A 16,069-nucleotide genomic window follows, 5' to 3' on the forward strand; every position below is an offset into this window, starting at 1 on the left:
GGAAGAGTCTTGGTGGTTCCAAACTTCTTCCATTTAAGAATAGAGGCCACTGTGTTCGTGGGGACCTTCAATGCTGCAGAGATTTTTTTGGCCCTTCCCCAGATCTGTGCCTCGACACAATCTTGTCTCGGAGCTCTACGGACAATTCCTTCGACTTAATGGCTTGGTTTTTGCTTGAATAATTTTGAAAAGAATAATGGCAAATGTTGCACAATCCAGGTGTGGAAAGCTCTTAGAGTCTTACCAAGAAAGACTCACAGCTGTAATTACTGCCAAAGGTGCTTCTAGAAAGTATTCACTCAGGGGTGTAAATACTTATGTAAATGAGATATGTCTGTATTTCATTTTCAATCAATTAGCAAACATTTCTAAAAAAACATGTTTTCACTTTGTCATTATGGGGTATTGTGTGTAGATCTGTGAAACAAAAAAATCTATTTAAAGGCTGTAACACAACAAAATGTTGAATAAGTCAAGGCGTATAAGTCCTGACCAGCTGTCTGGGACAGGGATGTTGTTTCGATGTGCCAATTCGTAGGCAAGTTCTATGCATTTGAGGCTACTAAACTGGGCAGCGAAATTCTTGATATGTTTATCAAGCTAAGATTCCATGTCATCAGATCAGACCTTGTGTTCCTTTGCTACTCTATCATCGCCTCTCATTATCAAGCTCAGACTCCATGTATTTTGTATTTATTATGGATCCATGTATGTGTTTGTGTGTGTGTGTGTATATTATATATATACAGTCATGGCCAAAATTGTTGGCACCCCTGAAATTTTTCCAGAAAATGAAGTATTTCTCACAGAAAAGTATTGAAATTACACATGTTTTGCTATGCACATGTTTATTTCCTTTGTGTGTATTGGAATAACACAAAAAAAAACAGGAAAAAAGCAAATTTGACATAATTTCACACAAAACTAAAAAAATGGGCCGGACAAAGTTATTGGCACCCTTTCAAAATTGTGGATAAATAAGTTTGTTCCAAGCATGTGATGCTCCTTTAAACTCACCTGGGGCAAGTAACAGGTGTGGGCAATCTAAAAATCACACCTGAAAGCAGATAAAAAGGAGAGAAGTTGACTCAGTCTTTGCATTGTGTTTCTGTGTGTGCCACACTAAGCATGGAGAACAGAAAGAGGAAAAGAGAACTGTCTGAGGACTTGAGAACCAAAATTGTGGAAAAATATCAACAATCTCAAGGTTACAAGTCCATCTCCAGAGATCTAGATGTTCCTTTGTCCACAGTGCGCAACATGATCAAGAAGTTTGCAACCCATGGCACTGTAGCTAATCTCCCTGGACGTGGACGGAAGAGAAAAATTGATGAAAGGTTGCAACGCAGGATAGTCCGGATGGTGGATAAGCAGCCCCAAACAAGTTCCAAAGAAATTCAAGCTGTCCTGCAGGCTCAGGGTGCATCAGTGTCAGCGCGAACTATACGTCGAAATTTGAATGAAATGAAACGCTATGGCAGGAGACCCAGGAGGACCCCACTGCTGACACAGAGACATAAAAAAGCAAGACTACAGTTTGCCAAAATGTACATGAGTAAGCCAAATTCCTTCTGGGAGAACGTCTTATGGACAGATGAGACCAAGATAGAGCTTTTTGGTAAAGCACATCGTTCTACTGTTTACCGAAAATGTAATGAAGCCTTCAAAGAAAAGAACACAGTACCTACAGTCAAATATGGTGGAGGTTCAAAGATGTTTTGGGGTTGTTTTGCTGCCTCTGGCACTGGGTGCCTTGACTGTGTGCAAGGCATCATGAAATCTGAGGATTACCAAAGGATTTTGGGTCGCAATGTAGGGCCCAGTGTCAGAAAGCTGGGTTTGCGTCCGAGATCATGGGTCTTCCAGCAGGACAATGACCCCAAACATACTTCAAAAAGCACCCAGAAATGGATGGCAACAAAGCGCTGGAGAGTTCTGAAGTGGCCAGCAATGAGTCCAGATCTTAATCCCATTGAACACCTGTGGAGAGATCTTAAAATTGCTGTTGGGAAAAGGCACCCATCCAATATGAGAGACCTGGAGCAGTTTGCAAAAGAAGAGTGGTCCAAAATTCCGGGTGAGAGGTGTAAGAAGCTTATTGATGGTTATAGGAAGCGACTGATTTCAGTTATTTTTTCCAAAGGGTGTGCAACTAAATATTAAGTTAAGGGTGCCAATCATTTTGTCCGGCCCATTTTTTGAGTTTTGTGTGAAATTATGTCAAATTTGATTTTTTCCTGTTTTTTTTGTGTTATTCCAATACACACAAAGGAAATAAACATGTGCATAGCAAAACATGTGTAATTTCAATACTTTTCTGTGAGAAATACTTCATTTTCTGGAAAAATTTCAGGGGTGCCAACAATTTTGGCCATGACTGTATATATATTTATATTTATATATATATATATATATATATATATATATATATATATATATATATATATATATATATATATATATATATATATATATATATATATATATATATATATATATATATATATATATATATATATATATATATACACACACACCCACATTTATATACACATACATACATACATACATACACACACACACACACACATATATACACATACACAAACATATATACATACACACATATATATATATATATATACACACATATACACACACACATACACATACAGTGGGGAAAAAAAGTATTTAGTCAGCCACCAATTGTGCAAGTTCTCCCACTTAAAAAGATGAGAGAGGCCTGTAATTTTCATCATAGGTACACGTCAACTATGACAGACAAATTGAGAAAAGAAATTCCAGAAAATCACATTGTAGGATTTTTAATGAATTTATTAGCAAATTATGGTGGAAAATAAGTATTTGGTCACCTACAAACAAGCAAGATTTCTGGCTCTCACAGACCTGTAACTTCTTCTTTAAGAGGCTCCTCTGTCCTCCACTCGTTACCTGTATTAATGGCACCTGTTTGAACTTGTTATCCGTATAAAAGACACCTGTCCACAACCTCAAACAGTCACACTCCAAACTCCACTATGGCCAAGACCAAAGAGCTGTCAAAGGACACCAGAAACAAAATTGTAGACCTGCACCAGGCTGGGAAGACTGAATCTGCAATAGGTAAGCCGCTTGGTTTGAAGAAATCAACTGTGGGAGCAATTATTAGGAAATGGAAGACATACAAGACCACTGATAATCTCCCTCGATCTGGGGCTCCACGCAAGAGTTTACCCCGTGGGGTCAAAATGATCACAAGAACGGTGAGCAAAAATCCCAGAACCACATGGGGGGACCTAGTGAATGACCTGCAGAGAGCTGGGACCAAAGTAACAAAGCCTACCATCAGTAACACACTACGCCGCCAGGGACTCAAATCCTGCAGTCCCCCTGCTTAAGCCAGTACATGTCCAGGCCCGTCTGAAGTTTGCTAGAGTGCCTTTGGATGATCCAGAAGAGGATTGGGAGAATGTCATATGGTCAGATGAAACCAAAATAGAACTTTTTGGTAAAAACTCAACTCGTCGTGTTTGGAGGACAAAGAATGCTGAGTTGCATCCAAAGAACACCATACCTACTGTGAAGCATGGGGGTGGAAACATCATGCTTTGGGGCTGTTTTTCTGCAAAGGGACCAGGACGACTGATCCGTGTAAAGGAAAGAATGAATGGGGCCATGTATCGTGAGATTTTGAGTGAAAACCTCCTTCCATCAGCAAGGGCATTGAAGATGAAACGTGGCTGGGTCTTTCAGCATGACAATGATCCCAAACACACCGCCCGGGCAACGAAGGAGTGGCTTCGTAAGAAGCATTTCAAGGTCCTGGAGTGGCCTAGCCAGTCTCCAGATCTCAACCCCATAGAAAATCTTTGGAGGGAGTTGAAAGTCTGTGTTGCCCAGCGACAGCCCCAAAACATCACTGCTCTAGAGGAGATCTGCATGGAGGAATGGGCCAAAATACCAGCAACAGTGTGTGAAAACCTTGTGAAGACTTACAGAAAACGTTTGACCTGTGTCATTGCCAACAAAGGGTATATAACAAAGTATTGAGAAACTTTTGTTATTGACCAAATACTTATTTTCCACCATAATTTGCAAATAAATTCATTAAAAATCCTACAATGTGATTTTCTGGATTTTTTTTTCCTAATTTTGTCTGTCATAGTTGACGTGTACCTATGATGAAAATTACAGGCCTCTCATCTTTTTAAGTGGGAGAACTTGTACAATTGGTGGCTGACTAAATACTTTTTTTCCCCACTGTATATATATATATATATATATATATATATATATATATATATATATATATATATATATATATATATATATATATATATATATATATATATATATATATATATATATATATATATATATATATATATATATATGCACACATATATACAGTGAGGTAAAAAAGTATTTGATCCCCTGCTGATTTTGTACGTTTGCCCACTGACAAAGACATGATCAGTCTATAATTTTAATGGTAGGTTTATTTGAACAGTGAGACAGAATAAAAAAAAGAATCCAGAAAAACGCATGTAAAAAATGTTGTAAATTGATTTGCATTTTAATGAGGGAAATAAGAATTTGACCCCTCTGCAAAACATGACTTAGTACTTGGTGGCAAAACCCTTGTTGGCAATCAGAGGTCAGACGTTTCTTGTAGTTGGCCACCAGGTTTGCACACATCTCAGGAGGGATTTTGTCCCACTCCTCTTTGCAGATCTTCTCCAAGTCATTAAGGTTTCGAGCCTGATGTTTGGCAACTCGAACCTTCAGCTCCCTCCACAGATTTTCTATGGGATTAAGGTCTGGAGACTGCCTAGGCCACTCCGGGACCTTAATGTGCTTCTTCTTGAGCCACTCCTTTGTTGCCTTGGCCGTGTGTTTTGGGTCATTGTCATGCTGGAATAACGATCCACGACCCATTTTTAATGCCCTGGCAGAGGGAAGGAGGTTCTCACCCAAGATTTGACGGTACATGGCCCCGTCCATCGTCCCTTTGATGCGGTGAAGTTGTCCTGTCCCCTTAGCAGAAAAACACCCCCAAAGCATAAAGTTTCCACCTCCATGTTTGACGGTGGGGATGGTGTTCTTGGGGTCATAGGCATCATTCCTCCTCCTCCAAACACGGCGAGTTGAGTTGATGCCAAAGAGCTCGATTTTGGTCTCATCTGACAACACTTTCACCCAGTTCTCCTCTGAATCATTCAGATGTTCATTGGCAAACTTCAGACGGGCCTGTATATGTGCTTTCTTGAGCAGGGGGACCTTGCAGTAGCTGCAGGATCTCAGTCCTTCACGGCGTAGTGTGTTACCAATTGTTTTCTTGGTGACTATGGTCCCAGCTGCCTTGAGATCATTGACTAGATCCTCCCGTGTAGTTCTGGGCTGATTCCTCACCGTTCTCATGATCATTGCAACTCCACGAGGTGAGATCTTGCATGGAGCCCCAGGCCGAGGGAGATTGACAGTGCTTTTGTGTTTCTTCCATTTGCGAATAATCGCACCAACTGTTGTCACCTTCTCACCACGCTGCTTGGCGATGGTCTTGTAGCCCATTCCAGCCTTGTGTAGGTCTACAATGTTGTCCCTGACATCCTTGGAGAGCTCTTTGGTCTTGGCCATGGTGGAGAGTTTGGAATCTGATTGATTGATTGCTTCTGTGGACAGGTGTCTTTTATACAGGTAACAAACTGAGATTAGGAGCACTCCCTTTAAGAGTGTGCTCCTAATCTCAGCTCGTTACCTTTATAAAAGACACCTGGGAGCCAGAAATCTTTCTGATTGAGAGGGGGTCAAATACTTATTTCCCTCATTAAAATGCAAATGAATTTATAACATTTTTGACATGCGTTTTTCTGGATTTTTGTTGTTGTTATTCTGTCTCTCACTGTTCAAATAAACCTACCATTAAAATTATAGACTGATCATTTCTTTGTCAGTGGGCAAACGTACAAAATCAGCAGGGGATCAAATACATTTTTCCCTCACTGTACACACACACACATATATATATACACATACACATATATATATACACATATACACACACACACACACACACACACACACACACACACACATACACATATATATATACACATATATATACACATATACACACACACACACACACACACACACATATACATATATATTTTTAAAAAATCATACTGGCCCCCTGTGGGAATCGAACCCACAACCCTGGCGTTGCAAGCGCCATGCTCTACACGGAGCTACTTCCCTTCTCTCACTTCCTTGTCTGCTCTCTCAAGAACCTCAAGGGGGGCTAGACCCCTGCTTTTTTTAAACGTTTGAATACACGGGTCATGATGATGCCTGCTCTGTAACAATAAAAACACACATCATGTGCATGACAAATTGCCAAAAATACTATGCATAAAAATGACCCCAAAGACGAACTCTTGCACGGACTCTGCACACACACTGGCCTCTACCCACACACTCACACATACAGTACGTACCTTGACACCCAAACATACGCTCACACTTTTTTGCACCAACTCTCCTGCACTGACTATGCACACATGCTGGACTCGCACACATTTACACTGACACCAACACACACGCATACTGACGACACACACACACACACACACACTCATCACATTCGCTGCTGCTACTATCTATTATCAATCCTGTTGCCTAGTTACTTTACCCCTACCTATATGTACATAGCAACCTCAATTACCCCGTACCCCTGCGCATCGACTTGGTACTGGTATTTCCTGTATATAGCCATGTTTGTTTGTTTTTACTCGTTGTTATTCACTGTGTATTTATTCCTTGTGTCACTATTTACATTATAATTTTTTTTATCTTTAACTCTGCATTGTTGGAAAAGGACCCGTAAGTAAGCATTTCACTGTTAGTCTACACCTGTTGAAATGTAATCATAATTTGTATGGGGCATGGTGGCCATTGGCACAACTTACCCCAAGGCAAACATTGACTATATTAACCCACACAGCTACAAGGATGGAGTTTTATGCTAGGTTTAGGACCTCATATTGTAGCTTATAGACTCCCTAACTGACTTATAAAACAATCTTTAAATTATCTACTTTGGTTTAGATAAAAGCATCATAAAACCTATAACACAATCAATTCATTTGACCTAACGTGCATACCACCTTTTCCCATGTGGTTTCTTCCTTCACAGACTCCTTGAAATGATGACCTCTTCCTAAATATTTGGTCACATGATTAATTTTGTTCATAAAACTGGTTGTTTGGATCCTGATTGGACGAGCAGCGTTGCAAGCCGAGCTGTATTGGCCGTCACAAACACACCTATGGCTGCTAACAGTTCCATCTGAATTATCACTGCGCCTTCATAAGAATATCATGTTCGTGTCGCTGTCCGAATCATCTCTTGTATTTATCTTAACTCACACATTATTTCACCTTGTTTCCAGCATTTGGTTTGGTGGCGGTTAATATGCGCCGTCTGCCTACATTCACCTGCTATTTCTGTCAAGCCGTCTACGCATACAATTTGATGCATAAATTCAATAAATCCAAAGTATGCGCCACACAGAACGCACTGCAACGCAATACTGCAAGGCTAACGCAGCGTTTCATTGGAAATGAATGTACTTCTGGTGTACCAAAACACAATGACGCTGTAGATGTGATCAAGGCATAAGGAACGCGCGGCAGTGCTGTATCATGAATACAATCACAGGTAAATGGGTTGACAATGCCATTTACCTGCGGCAGTATTCATGATACAGCACTGCCACTTGTGCCTTATTGCTTAAGTACGGTTTCCTAGAAACAAGGGGTGGCTCCACTAACCCTTTGGCTCAACTTACCCCTCTCCCGTATACATGATCCCAATTCTAGCTCCAATACACCGGTAAAATGAAAACCCCAAAAAGTATATTGTGCTGATATATTGGCTTGTTGAACCATGTTGCGCGCCGTAGCTTAAAAACTCAGTGGATAGTACCAGTCGGCTTTGAACCATGTCGGTATTTAATACCAGTTGGTAATAAATACACTGAACAAAAAAACACAACATGTAAATTGTTGGTCCCATTTTTCATGAGCTGAAATAGAATATCACAGATTGGATCATTCTGATTGGCTGGGCCTGGCTCCCCAGTGGGTGGGCCTGGCTGCCAAGTGGGTGGGCCTATGCCCTCCAATGCACATCCATGGCTGCACCTCTGCCCAGTCATGTGAAATCCATAGATTAAGGCCCAATGAAATTATTTCAATTGACTGATTTCCTTATATGAACTGTAACTCAGTAAAATCCTTGAAATTGTTGCATGTTGCGTTTATATATTTTTTCAGTATAGAATGTTGTGGCCCGCCTGCCTTTGGGGAAAACAAATTCACCTTTTTCAAACACAATTTTCTTGTTTTCTGCTTGTTAATTACAAAACTACATTTAAGGAAAAGTACAACAGGTCTAAAGATTACTTTTCAACATTGCCTTCTCCCAAGCATTCCCAATACGTAGAAAAACGTAGTATTGTAGGGCTTCGCTCTTGCCCCTTTTCATGACAGCGCTAACGTTAGTCACGTGAGTGATTGCTAGCTAGCTACTGACCGGACATTAAGCTAGCCAAAACCACACAAACAAACAGACTATACAGATACAAGAAGTGAGTGGAGTTACAGTGCATTCGGAAAGTATTCAGACCCCTTCACTTTTTCCACTTTGTTATGTTACAGCCTTATTCTAAAATGGATTAAATAAATGTTTTTCTTCATCAATCTACACACAATACCCCATAATGACAAAGTGAAAACAGGTTTTTATAAATTTTTGCAAATGTATTAAAAATAAACAGAAATACCTTATTTACGTAAGTATTCAAACTAAGGATGCACGATATAAAATCGGTAAGCATATCGGAATCGGCCGATATTAGCTAAAAACGCCAACACCGACATTGGCTCTTGTATAGTTTAACACCGATGTGCAAAACCGATGTCAAAGCTGACGTACATACCTGTATAACGTAGGTAGATGACCTAACCTAGCCCACAATGTCTGCTGTGTGGATCTATTCTGAAGTTTCAAAGGAAGACAACAAAAAGTCCATATGCAACGTTTGTGCTGCTATTATTTCCCGAGGAGGGGAGAAAGTGAAATCTTTCAATACCACAAACCTAATTACTCATTTGAAAGTGCATCGCCCCCAGACGTTCAGCGACTACTTACAACAAAAGCAGAAAAAAAAACTAAGCTCACACTTCCAACAACTAAACAAGTTCAAGTCGAGCAGTCATTTGAAAGTGTAAGAACATTTCGGCGAGACTCAAAGGCGAAATCCATTAACGCCAAGATAATGGTATTCATTACCCATGACATTCTACCGTTCTCTGTCGTGGATGTTGTTGGCTTTCGCCGACTGGTCGAGCACATCGAGCCCCGGTACACACTACCAAGTAGGCGCTATTTTTCAGATGTTACACAGTATTGTTGAAACGCACATCCATGAGCTACTTGCTATGGGCGTCACTGCTATTAGCTTCACCACTGACATTTGGACTAGCGATGTCAGCCCCATGAGCATGCTGAGTCTGACAGCACAGTGGGTCGACAAGGATTTCGTACTGAGGAAAGCCGTATTGCATGCTCAAGAATGTGCTGGTTCTCATACCGCTGCTACCATTTCAATGGCATTTGAGAACATGTTTGAAACTTGAAAAATCCCCAAGAACAAAGTACAGGCTGTGCTACGTGATAATGATAACGTGTAACATGACAAAGGCTTTGGAAGAATGAGGAGATGCCAGTTTGCCATGCATGGCACACACACCAGTGGCAACAGGTAGGAAGATAGTGGGTGATTTTAAACACTCACAGCTAGCATACAGCCGCCTGCAAGCAATACAGGAACAGTACTTTTTACATGATAGAGAGACTGCTGGAACAAAAACGAGTGCTTGGCGTGTACACAGCCGACTATACGTTACCTGCAACAAATCAGTACAATCCAGTGGACTCTCATTGAAAACATGAACACTCTCCTAGCTCCATTCGAACAACTGACTCGAGAAATAAGTTCATCAACTGCGTCTGCAGCAGACGTGATACCCTCTGTCATGGCATTGAAACGCCTGCTCAACAAAACTGCCGACACAGACCGTGAGGTTAAAACTTGCAAAACTACTCTAGAGGCTGTGAACAAGCAATTCGGTGGCATTCTCTCTGAGCCTCTTTACTGTGTCGCCACCATGCTCGATGCTAGGTACAAGGACCGCTACTTCGACGCAGACAAGAAACAGGGTTTAGGTGAAATGTTACAGACACAGCTGGACAAGATGGAAACGGACACGGTGAGAGTGCGCACCGAGGAAGAGGAACCACGACAGAAGAGGCCATAGACAGACAGAGCTGTAACTTCACTGCTTGACATGTATGATGAAATCCTGGTTGAGAATGGAACGACTGAACAACGAAACAGCACAGTAAGTAAGTGAAAGAAATAGGTTTTGATTATGTTTTACTGGTAATGGGGACACACATAAATGCCAACAAAATAACTTTTTGGTTAGTGTGTGTGTGTGTGTGTGTGTCTCTGTGAGAGAGGGACGCGTTGTATTTTCATTTTCTGTTACTACATCGGCCAACATTTGCCAATGTTGATCTATGCCTAATGATCCTTTGGAATGCAAGAATAATGCAATATGTTGTATTAAATGTACTAACCCCCCCCCTTCCCATTATTTGCTGATACTAGCATACCTGACAGAACCTACTATTCCCAGGAATAAAGATGCACTTGGATACTGGAGAAGTAACAAGCACCGTTTCCCCATCCTAGCTAAAGCTGCGCGCAAGTATCTTGGTGCTCCCTGTGCTATTGTGGACAGTGAGCGCCTTTTCAGTGCAGCTTCACACATTGTAGACAAAAAAGAAACAGACTCTCGTGACAAAGCCGAGCAGGTCCTCTTTGTGAAGAAAAACCTCCCCCAAATGGTAAAATTATAAATGGGCAGTAATAAAATATATATATATATATATATATATATATATATATATATATATATATATATATATATATATTGTAACCCAGCCATCTAGAGTCAATGGAAAATAATTGACTAAGCCCAATGGCTTTTCTGTTGTTTATTCATGGATGGTATAGGTCAAGACTTTCATTTAATTTAAAACAAAGCAGTTTTGTTCTTTCGTTAATTTTTTTTATTTCCTAAATGAAAGATGAGATGATGTGTTGTAAATTTGCTCGCATTTTACTAGTCAGGTCAGTTGAGCACATTTGAAAAGTTTAAGTTGTGCCATTTATAGCAGTTTATGACATAGCCTAGAGACAGTCATTTTTTTCAAGCAGTTAAAACTAAAATGATTAACTGCATTTTAGTTTAAACCAATATTTATTTCAAAGCATTTTTAAGTTTCTTCATACAGTCAAGATTGGATAGTAGAAGAGCCACCAACAACTGAACCATCTTTGTAATACGGGGGGGCAGCTAAAATATTTGTGTCATGAATATCTGTTGTGCGATAAAAATACATTCATGGATTTGTCATTTTTCTCATTTACAAGTTATTAAACAATCTGTTCCTAACTGAACAAATGAACATATTACATTTTGTTTCAACTATTTAACTGTACTAGAATGCTTAAAAGGCCGCTACAATGTTAAATATCGGTTATCGGTATCAGTGTTTTTGGCAAGGAAAATATTGGATATCGGTATCGGCCAAAAATGTCATATCAGTGCATCCCTAATTCAGACCCTTTGCTATGAGACTCGAAATTGACCTCAGGTGCATCCTGTTTGATCATCCTTGAGATGTTTCTACAACTTGATTGGAGTCCACCTGTAGTGAATTCAATTGATTGGACATGATTTGGAAAGGCACACACCTGTCTATATAAGGTCCCACAGTTGACAGTGCATGTCAGAGCAAAAACCAAGCCATGAGGTTGAAGGAATTGTCTGTAGAGCTCCGAGACAGGATTGTGTCGAGGCACAGATCTGGGGAAGGGTACCAAAACATTTCTGCAGCATTGAAGGTCCCCAAGAACACAGTGGCCTCCATTCTTAAAATGGAAGAAGTTTGGAATCACCAAGACTCTTCCTAGAGCTGGCCGCCCAGCCAAACTGAGCAATCGGGGGAGAAGGGCCTTGGTCAGGGAGGTGACCAAGAACCCGATAGTCGCTCTGACAGAGCTCCAGTTTTCCTTTGTGGAGATGGGAGAACTTTCCAGAAGGACAACCATCTCTGCAGCACTCCACCAATCAGGCCTTTACGGTAGAGTGGCCAGAGGGAAGCCACTCCTCAGTAAAAGGCACATGACAGCCCGCTTGGAGTTTGCCAAAAGGCACTTAAAGGACTCTCAGACCATGAGAAACAAGATTCTCTGGTCTGATGAAACCAAGATTGAACTCTTCGACCTGAATGCCAAGCGTCACGTCAGGCACCGCTCATCACCTGGTCAATACCATCCCTACAGTGAAGCATGGTGGTGGCAGCATCATGCTGTGGGGATGTTTTTCAGCAGCAGGGACTGGGAGACTACTCAAGATCGAGGGAAAGATTAATGGAGCAAAGTACAGAGAGATCTTTGACGAAAACCTACTCCAGAGTGCTCAGGACCTCAGACTGGGGCAAAGGTTCACCTTCCAACAGGACAATGACCCTAAGCACACAGCCAAGACAACGCAGGAGTGGCTTTGGGACAAGTCTCTATGTCCTTGAGTGGCCCAGCCTGAGCCCGGACTTGAACCCGATCGAACTGCAGAAAGAATGGGAGAAACTCCCCAAATACAGGTGTGCCAAGCTTGTAATGTCATACCCAATATGACTTGAGGCTGTAATTGCTGCCAAAGGTGTTTCAACAAAGTACCGAGTAAAGGGTCTGAATACTTACGTAAATGTGATATTTCCTTCTTTTTTGTGTGCAAAAAAATCTAACCTGTTTTTGCTTTGTCATTATGGGGTATTGTGTGTAGATTGAGGGGGGAAAAACAATTTTATCAATTTTAGAATAAGGTTGTAACGTAACAAAATGTGGAAAAGGTGAAGGGGTCTGAATACTTTCTAAATGCACTGTACAAACGTACTATACTAAACAAGCTAAATGTCTTACGTGTACTTGGACACCAGGGTCCCACTCAGATTAGCCTTAAGGGTCTATCAGAGTATCAAACGAGTACGTGTATGCACAGCAGTGTTCTAGAATATTGGACCATTGGCATTCATACTTTTCTAATTCTGAGCGCAGCTCACATGTACATTTAACAACACAACAGCTTTTCGGCATGTTTTGTAATTTCTGTATAATTAAATATCGATGACTAAGTTGGCTTTTATTTTTATGGGGGTCAATGTGGAATACCGTTCGTTTTCCCCAATTTCTGTGTGGGCGTGGTCGAGGGGAATTCCTTCTTATGACATGAATACCGACCTGGAGTATAGTGGTAAAACAATGCTGTCATATCGGAATTCCGACATCTTTCTGTAGCTTCGCCATTGAAGGGTTGACAGCCGGAAGTAATACTTTCTAAAGAGGCGTCCTAATGCCCTTTTTGCATGAATTGCATCATAGTTTGTGTGCATCGGATTTAACTAGTTATAACATAAAATGGCCCTTTTACCTAAGAAGCTGAGACGCTCTCATACATTAACATTTTAGTCATTTAGCGGACGCTCTTATCCAGAGCGATTTACAGTTAGTGAGTGCATACATTTTTTTTCTTCCGGCTCATACTAGCCGATAGTTATAAACAACACTGGCGTTCCTCCACAAAGCAGTGATGTTTAATTTTATTTCTGAAGCTAAACCCCTAGCTAACTAGCTAACTTCGGCTAGAAGCAGCTCCACGCATACACAGAATGTAAACTTCGCCCAAAAGTTTTTTACCACTCAACTTTCACTCGGGCTCGAAAGAAGAAAGTTCAGAATGTTAACTAATGTAACTTTTTAGTCCCGTAGACGTTCTCCCTAGTTACCTTTGATAACATTGCTGTAAATTGTTCCCCGGAACTCTTCACGATCTTGCTGGTCGAAGTCCTGCCCGTGGATGATCCTCATCTGTTTGAGGAAAGTGGACTTTCCGCTCTCGCCCGCGCCCAGTAAAAGTATCTTTACTAGTCGTTCCGCGTAGGTTTTGTCCCGGGAAAGACTTTTGTCAATCTCCTTAGATTTCCTCAGCTGTTCCACCTCGGTGCTGGTAAGCAGGCAAACTGGGAAGCACTGGTTTAGCACGGATCGGGTCGACAGGAAGTCCGCCATGTTTCAACCAGCTTCATCGATATACGGGAGAGAGTTTGCTCGTTCATGTGATGCGCGCGGAAACGCTACTACACTATAGAAATATAGTGGATCTATTTCTATGTACTACACATGCCACTTTCGCTAGGCAGCTCGTTCACACACAAACGCAAATAATTTGTGTGACTATCAGTGCTTTTATCTTGTCATTTTTATTTGTGGACCCCAGGAAGAGTAGCTGCTGCTTCTGCAAAAGCTAATGGAGATCCAAATAAACACACATAGAGGGCCAAGCCCCTCTCTCTTCTACAACTAGGAAGTGTTCTTTGACAATATAGTATACCACAGGAGGTTGGTGGCACCTTAATTGGGGAGGACGGGCTCGTGGTAATGACAGGAGCGGAATAAGTAGAAAGGCATCAAACACATAGTTTGATGCCATTCCATTCGCGCCGTTCCAGACATGATTATGAACCGTCCTCCCCTCAGCAGTCTCCACTGTAGTATACAGCATACAACTCTAGCATATAATACCTTTTTGCAATGCAAAATGAATACCTTATCTCATCACTTAACCATGTGATTTTTATTTCCAATAAGACATGCAATTTTGCCCTGATAAAACGTTTTTAAATCCTCAATTAGACCCATTCTTTTTTTGCCAAAGTTGACCAAATGAAACAAAATAGCTGTTTCTAAAATTAGAGCATTGAAATACCTAATTATTCACATCACATTGAATGCATCATTTAACAGAACAATTCAACACTGCCAAATTACAATCATAATTTAATCATGAAGCACGTAGGCTTGACCAGCACAAAAACATCCTGTGGCGTACTGCATTAGCATCAAATAGCCCCCGCGATATGCAACTTTTCAGGGAAGTTAGGATCCAATATACACAAGCAGTCAGGAAAGCAAAGGCTAACTTTTTCAAACAGAAATTTGCATCCTGTAGCACTAACTCCAAAAAGTTTTGGGACACTGTAAAGTCCATGGAGAATAAGAGCACTTCCTCCCAGCTGTCCACTGCACTGAGGCTAGGAAACACTATCACCACCGATAAATCTACAATAATCGAGAATTTCAACAATCATTTTGCTACGGCTGGCCATGCTTTCCACCTGGCTACCACTACCCCGGCCACCAACTCTGCACCCTCTGCTGCAACTTGCCCATGCCCCCACCGCTTCTCCTTCACACAAATTCAGACAGCTGATGTTCTGAAAGAGCTGCAAAATCTGGACCCCTACAAATCAGCTGGGCTAGACAATCTGGACCCTTTCTTTCTAAAACTAGCTGCCGAAATTGTCGCAACCCCTATTACTAGCCTGTTCAACCTCTCTTTCGTAACGTCTGAGATCCCCAGAGATTGGAAAGCTGCCGCGGTCATCCCCCTCTTCAAAGGTGGTGACACTCTAGATCCAAACTGTTACAGACCTATATCCATCCTGCCCTGCCTTTCGAAAGTATTTGAAAGCCAAGTTAACAAACAGATCACCGACCATTTCGAATCCCACCGTACCTTCTCCGCTATGCAATCCGGTTTCCGAGCTGGTCATGGGTGCACTTCAGCCACGCTCAAGGTCCTAAACGATATTATAACCGCGATCGATAATAGACAGTACTGTGCAGCCATCTTCATCGACCTGGCCAAGGCTTTCGACTCTGTCAACCACCGCATTCTTATTGGCAGACTAAATAGCCTTGGTTTCTCAAATGACTGCCTCGCCTGGTTCACCAACTACTTCTCAGATAGAGTTCAATGTGTCAAATCGGAGGGCCTGTTGTCTGGACCTCTGGCAGTCTCTATGGGGGTGCCA

The 16,069-nt window shown here is 41.4% G+C and overlaps 1 protein-coding gene across 1 annotated transcript in view; it reads right to left on the reverse strand.

Annotated features, from left to right (window-relative positions):
- LOC311128352 (guanine nucleotide-binding protein subunit alpha-13-like) overlaps window positions 1-14,294 on the reverse strand; it is a 38,103-nt gene extending 23,809 nt beyond the window's left edge. Inside the window, exon 1 of the mRNA XM_084160464.1 lies at window positions 13,982-14,294. Coding sequence (XP_084016590.1) covers window positions 13,982-14,264 — 283 coding nt within the window. The 5' untranslated portion in view covers window positions 14,265-14,294. The remainder of the gene's footprint in view (window positions 1-13,981) is intronic.
- Between the last annotated feature and the right edge of the window lie 1,775 nt (window positions 14,295-16,069).

The sequence above is a fragment of the Coregonus lavaretus genome (genome assembly GCF_964263955.1).
Source record: "Coregonus lavaretus genome assembly, chromosome: 1".
Lineage (NCBI taxonomy): Eukaryota > Metazoa > Chordata > Actinopteri > Salmoniformes > Salmonidae > Coregonus > Coregonus lavaretus.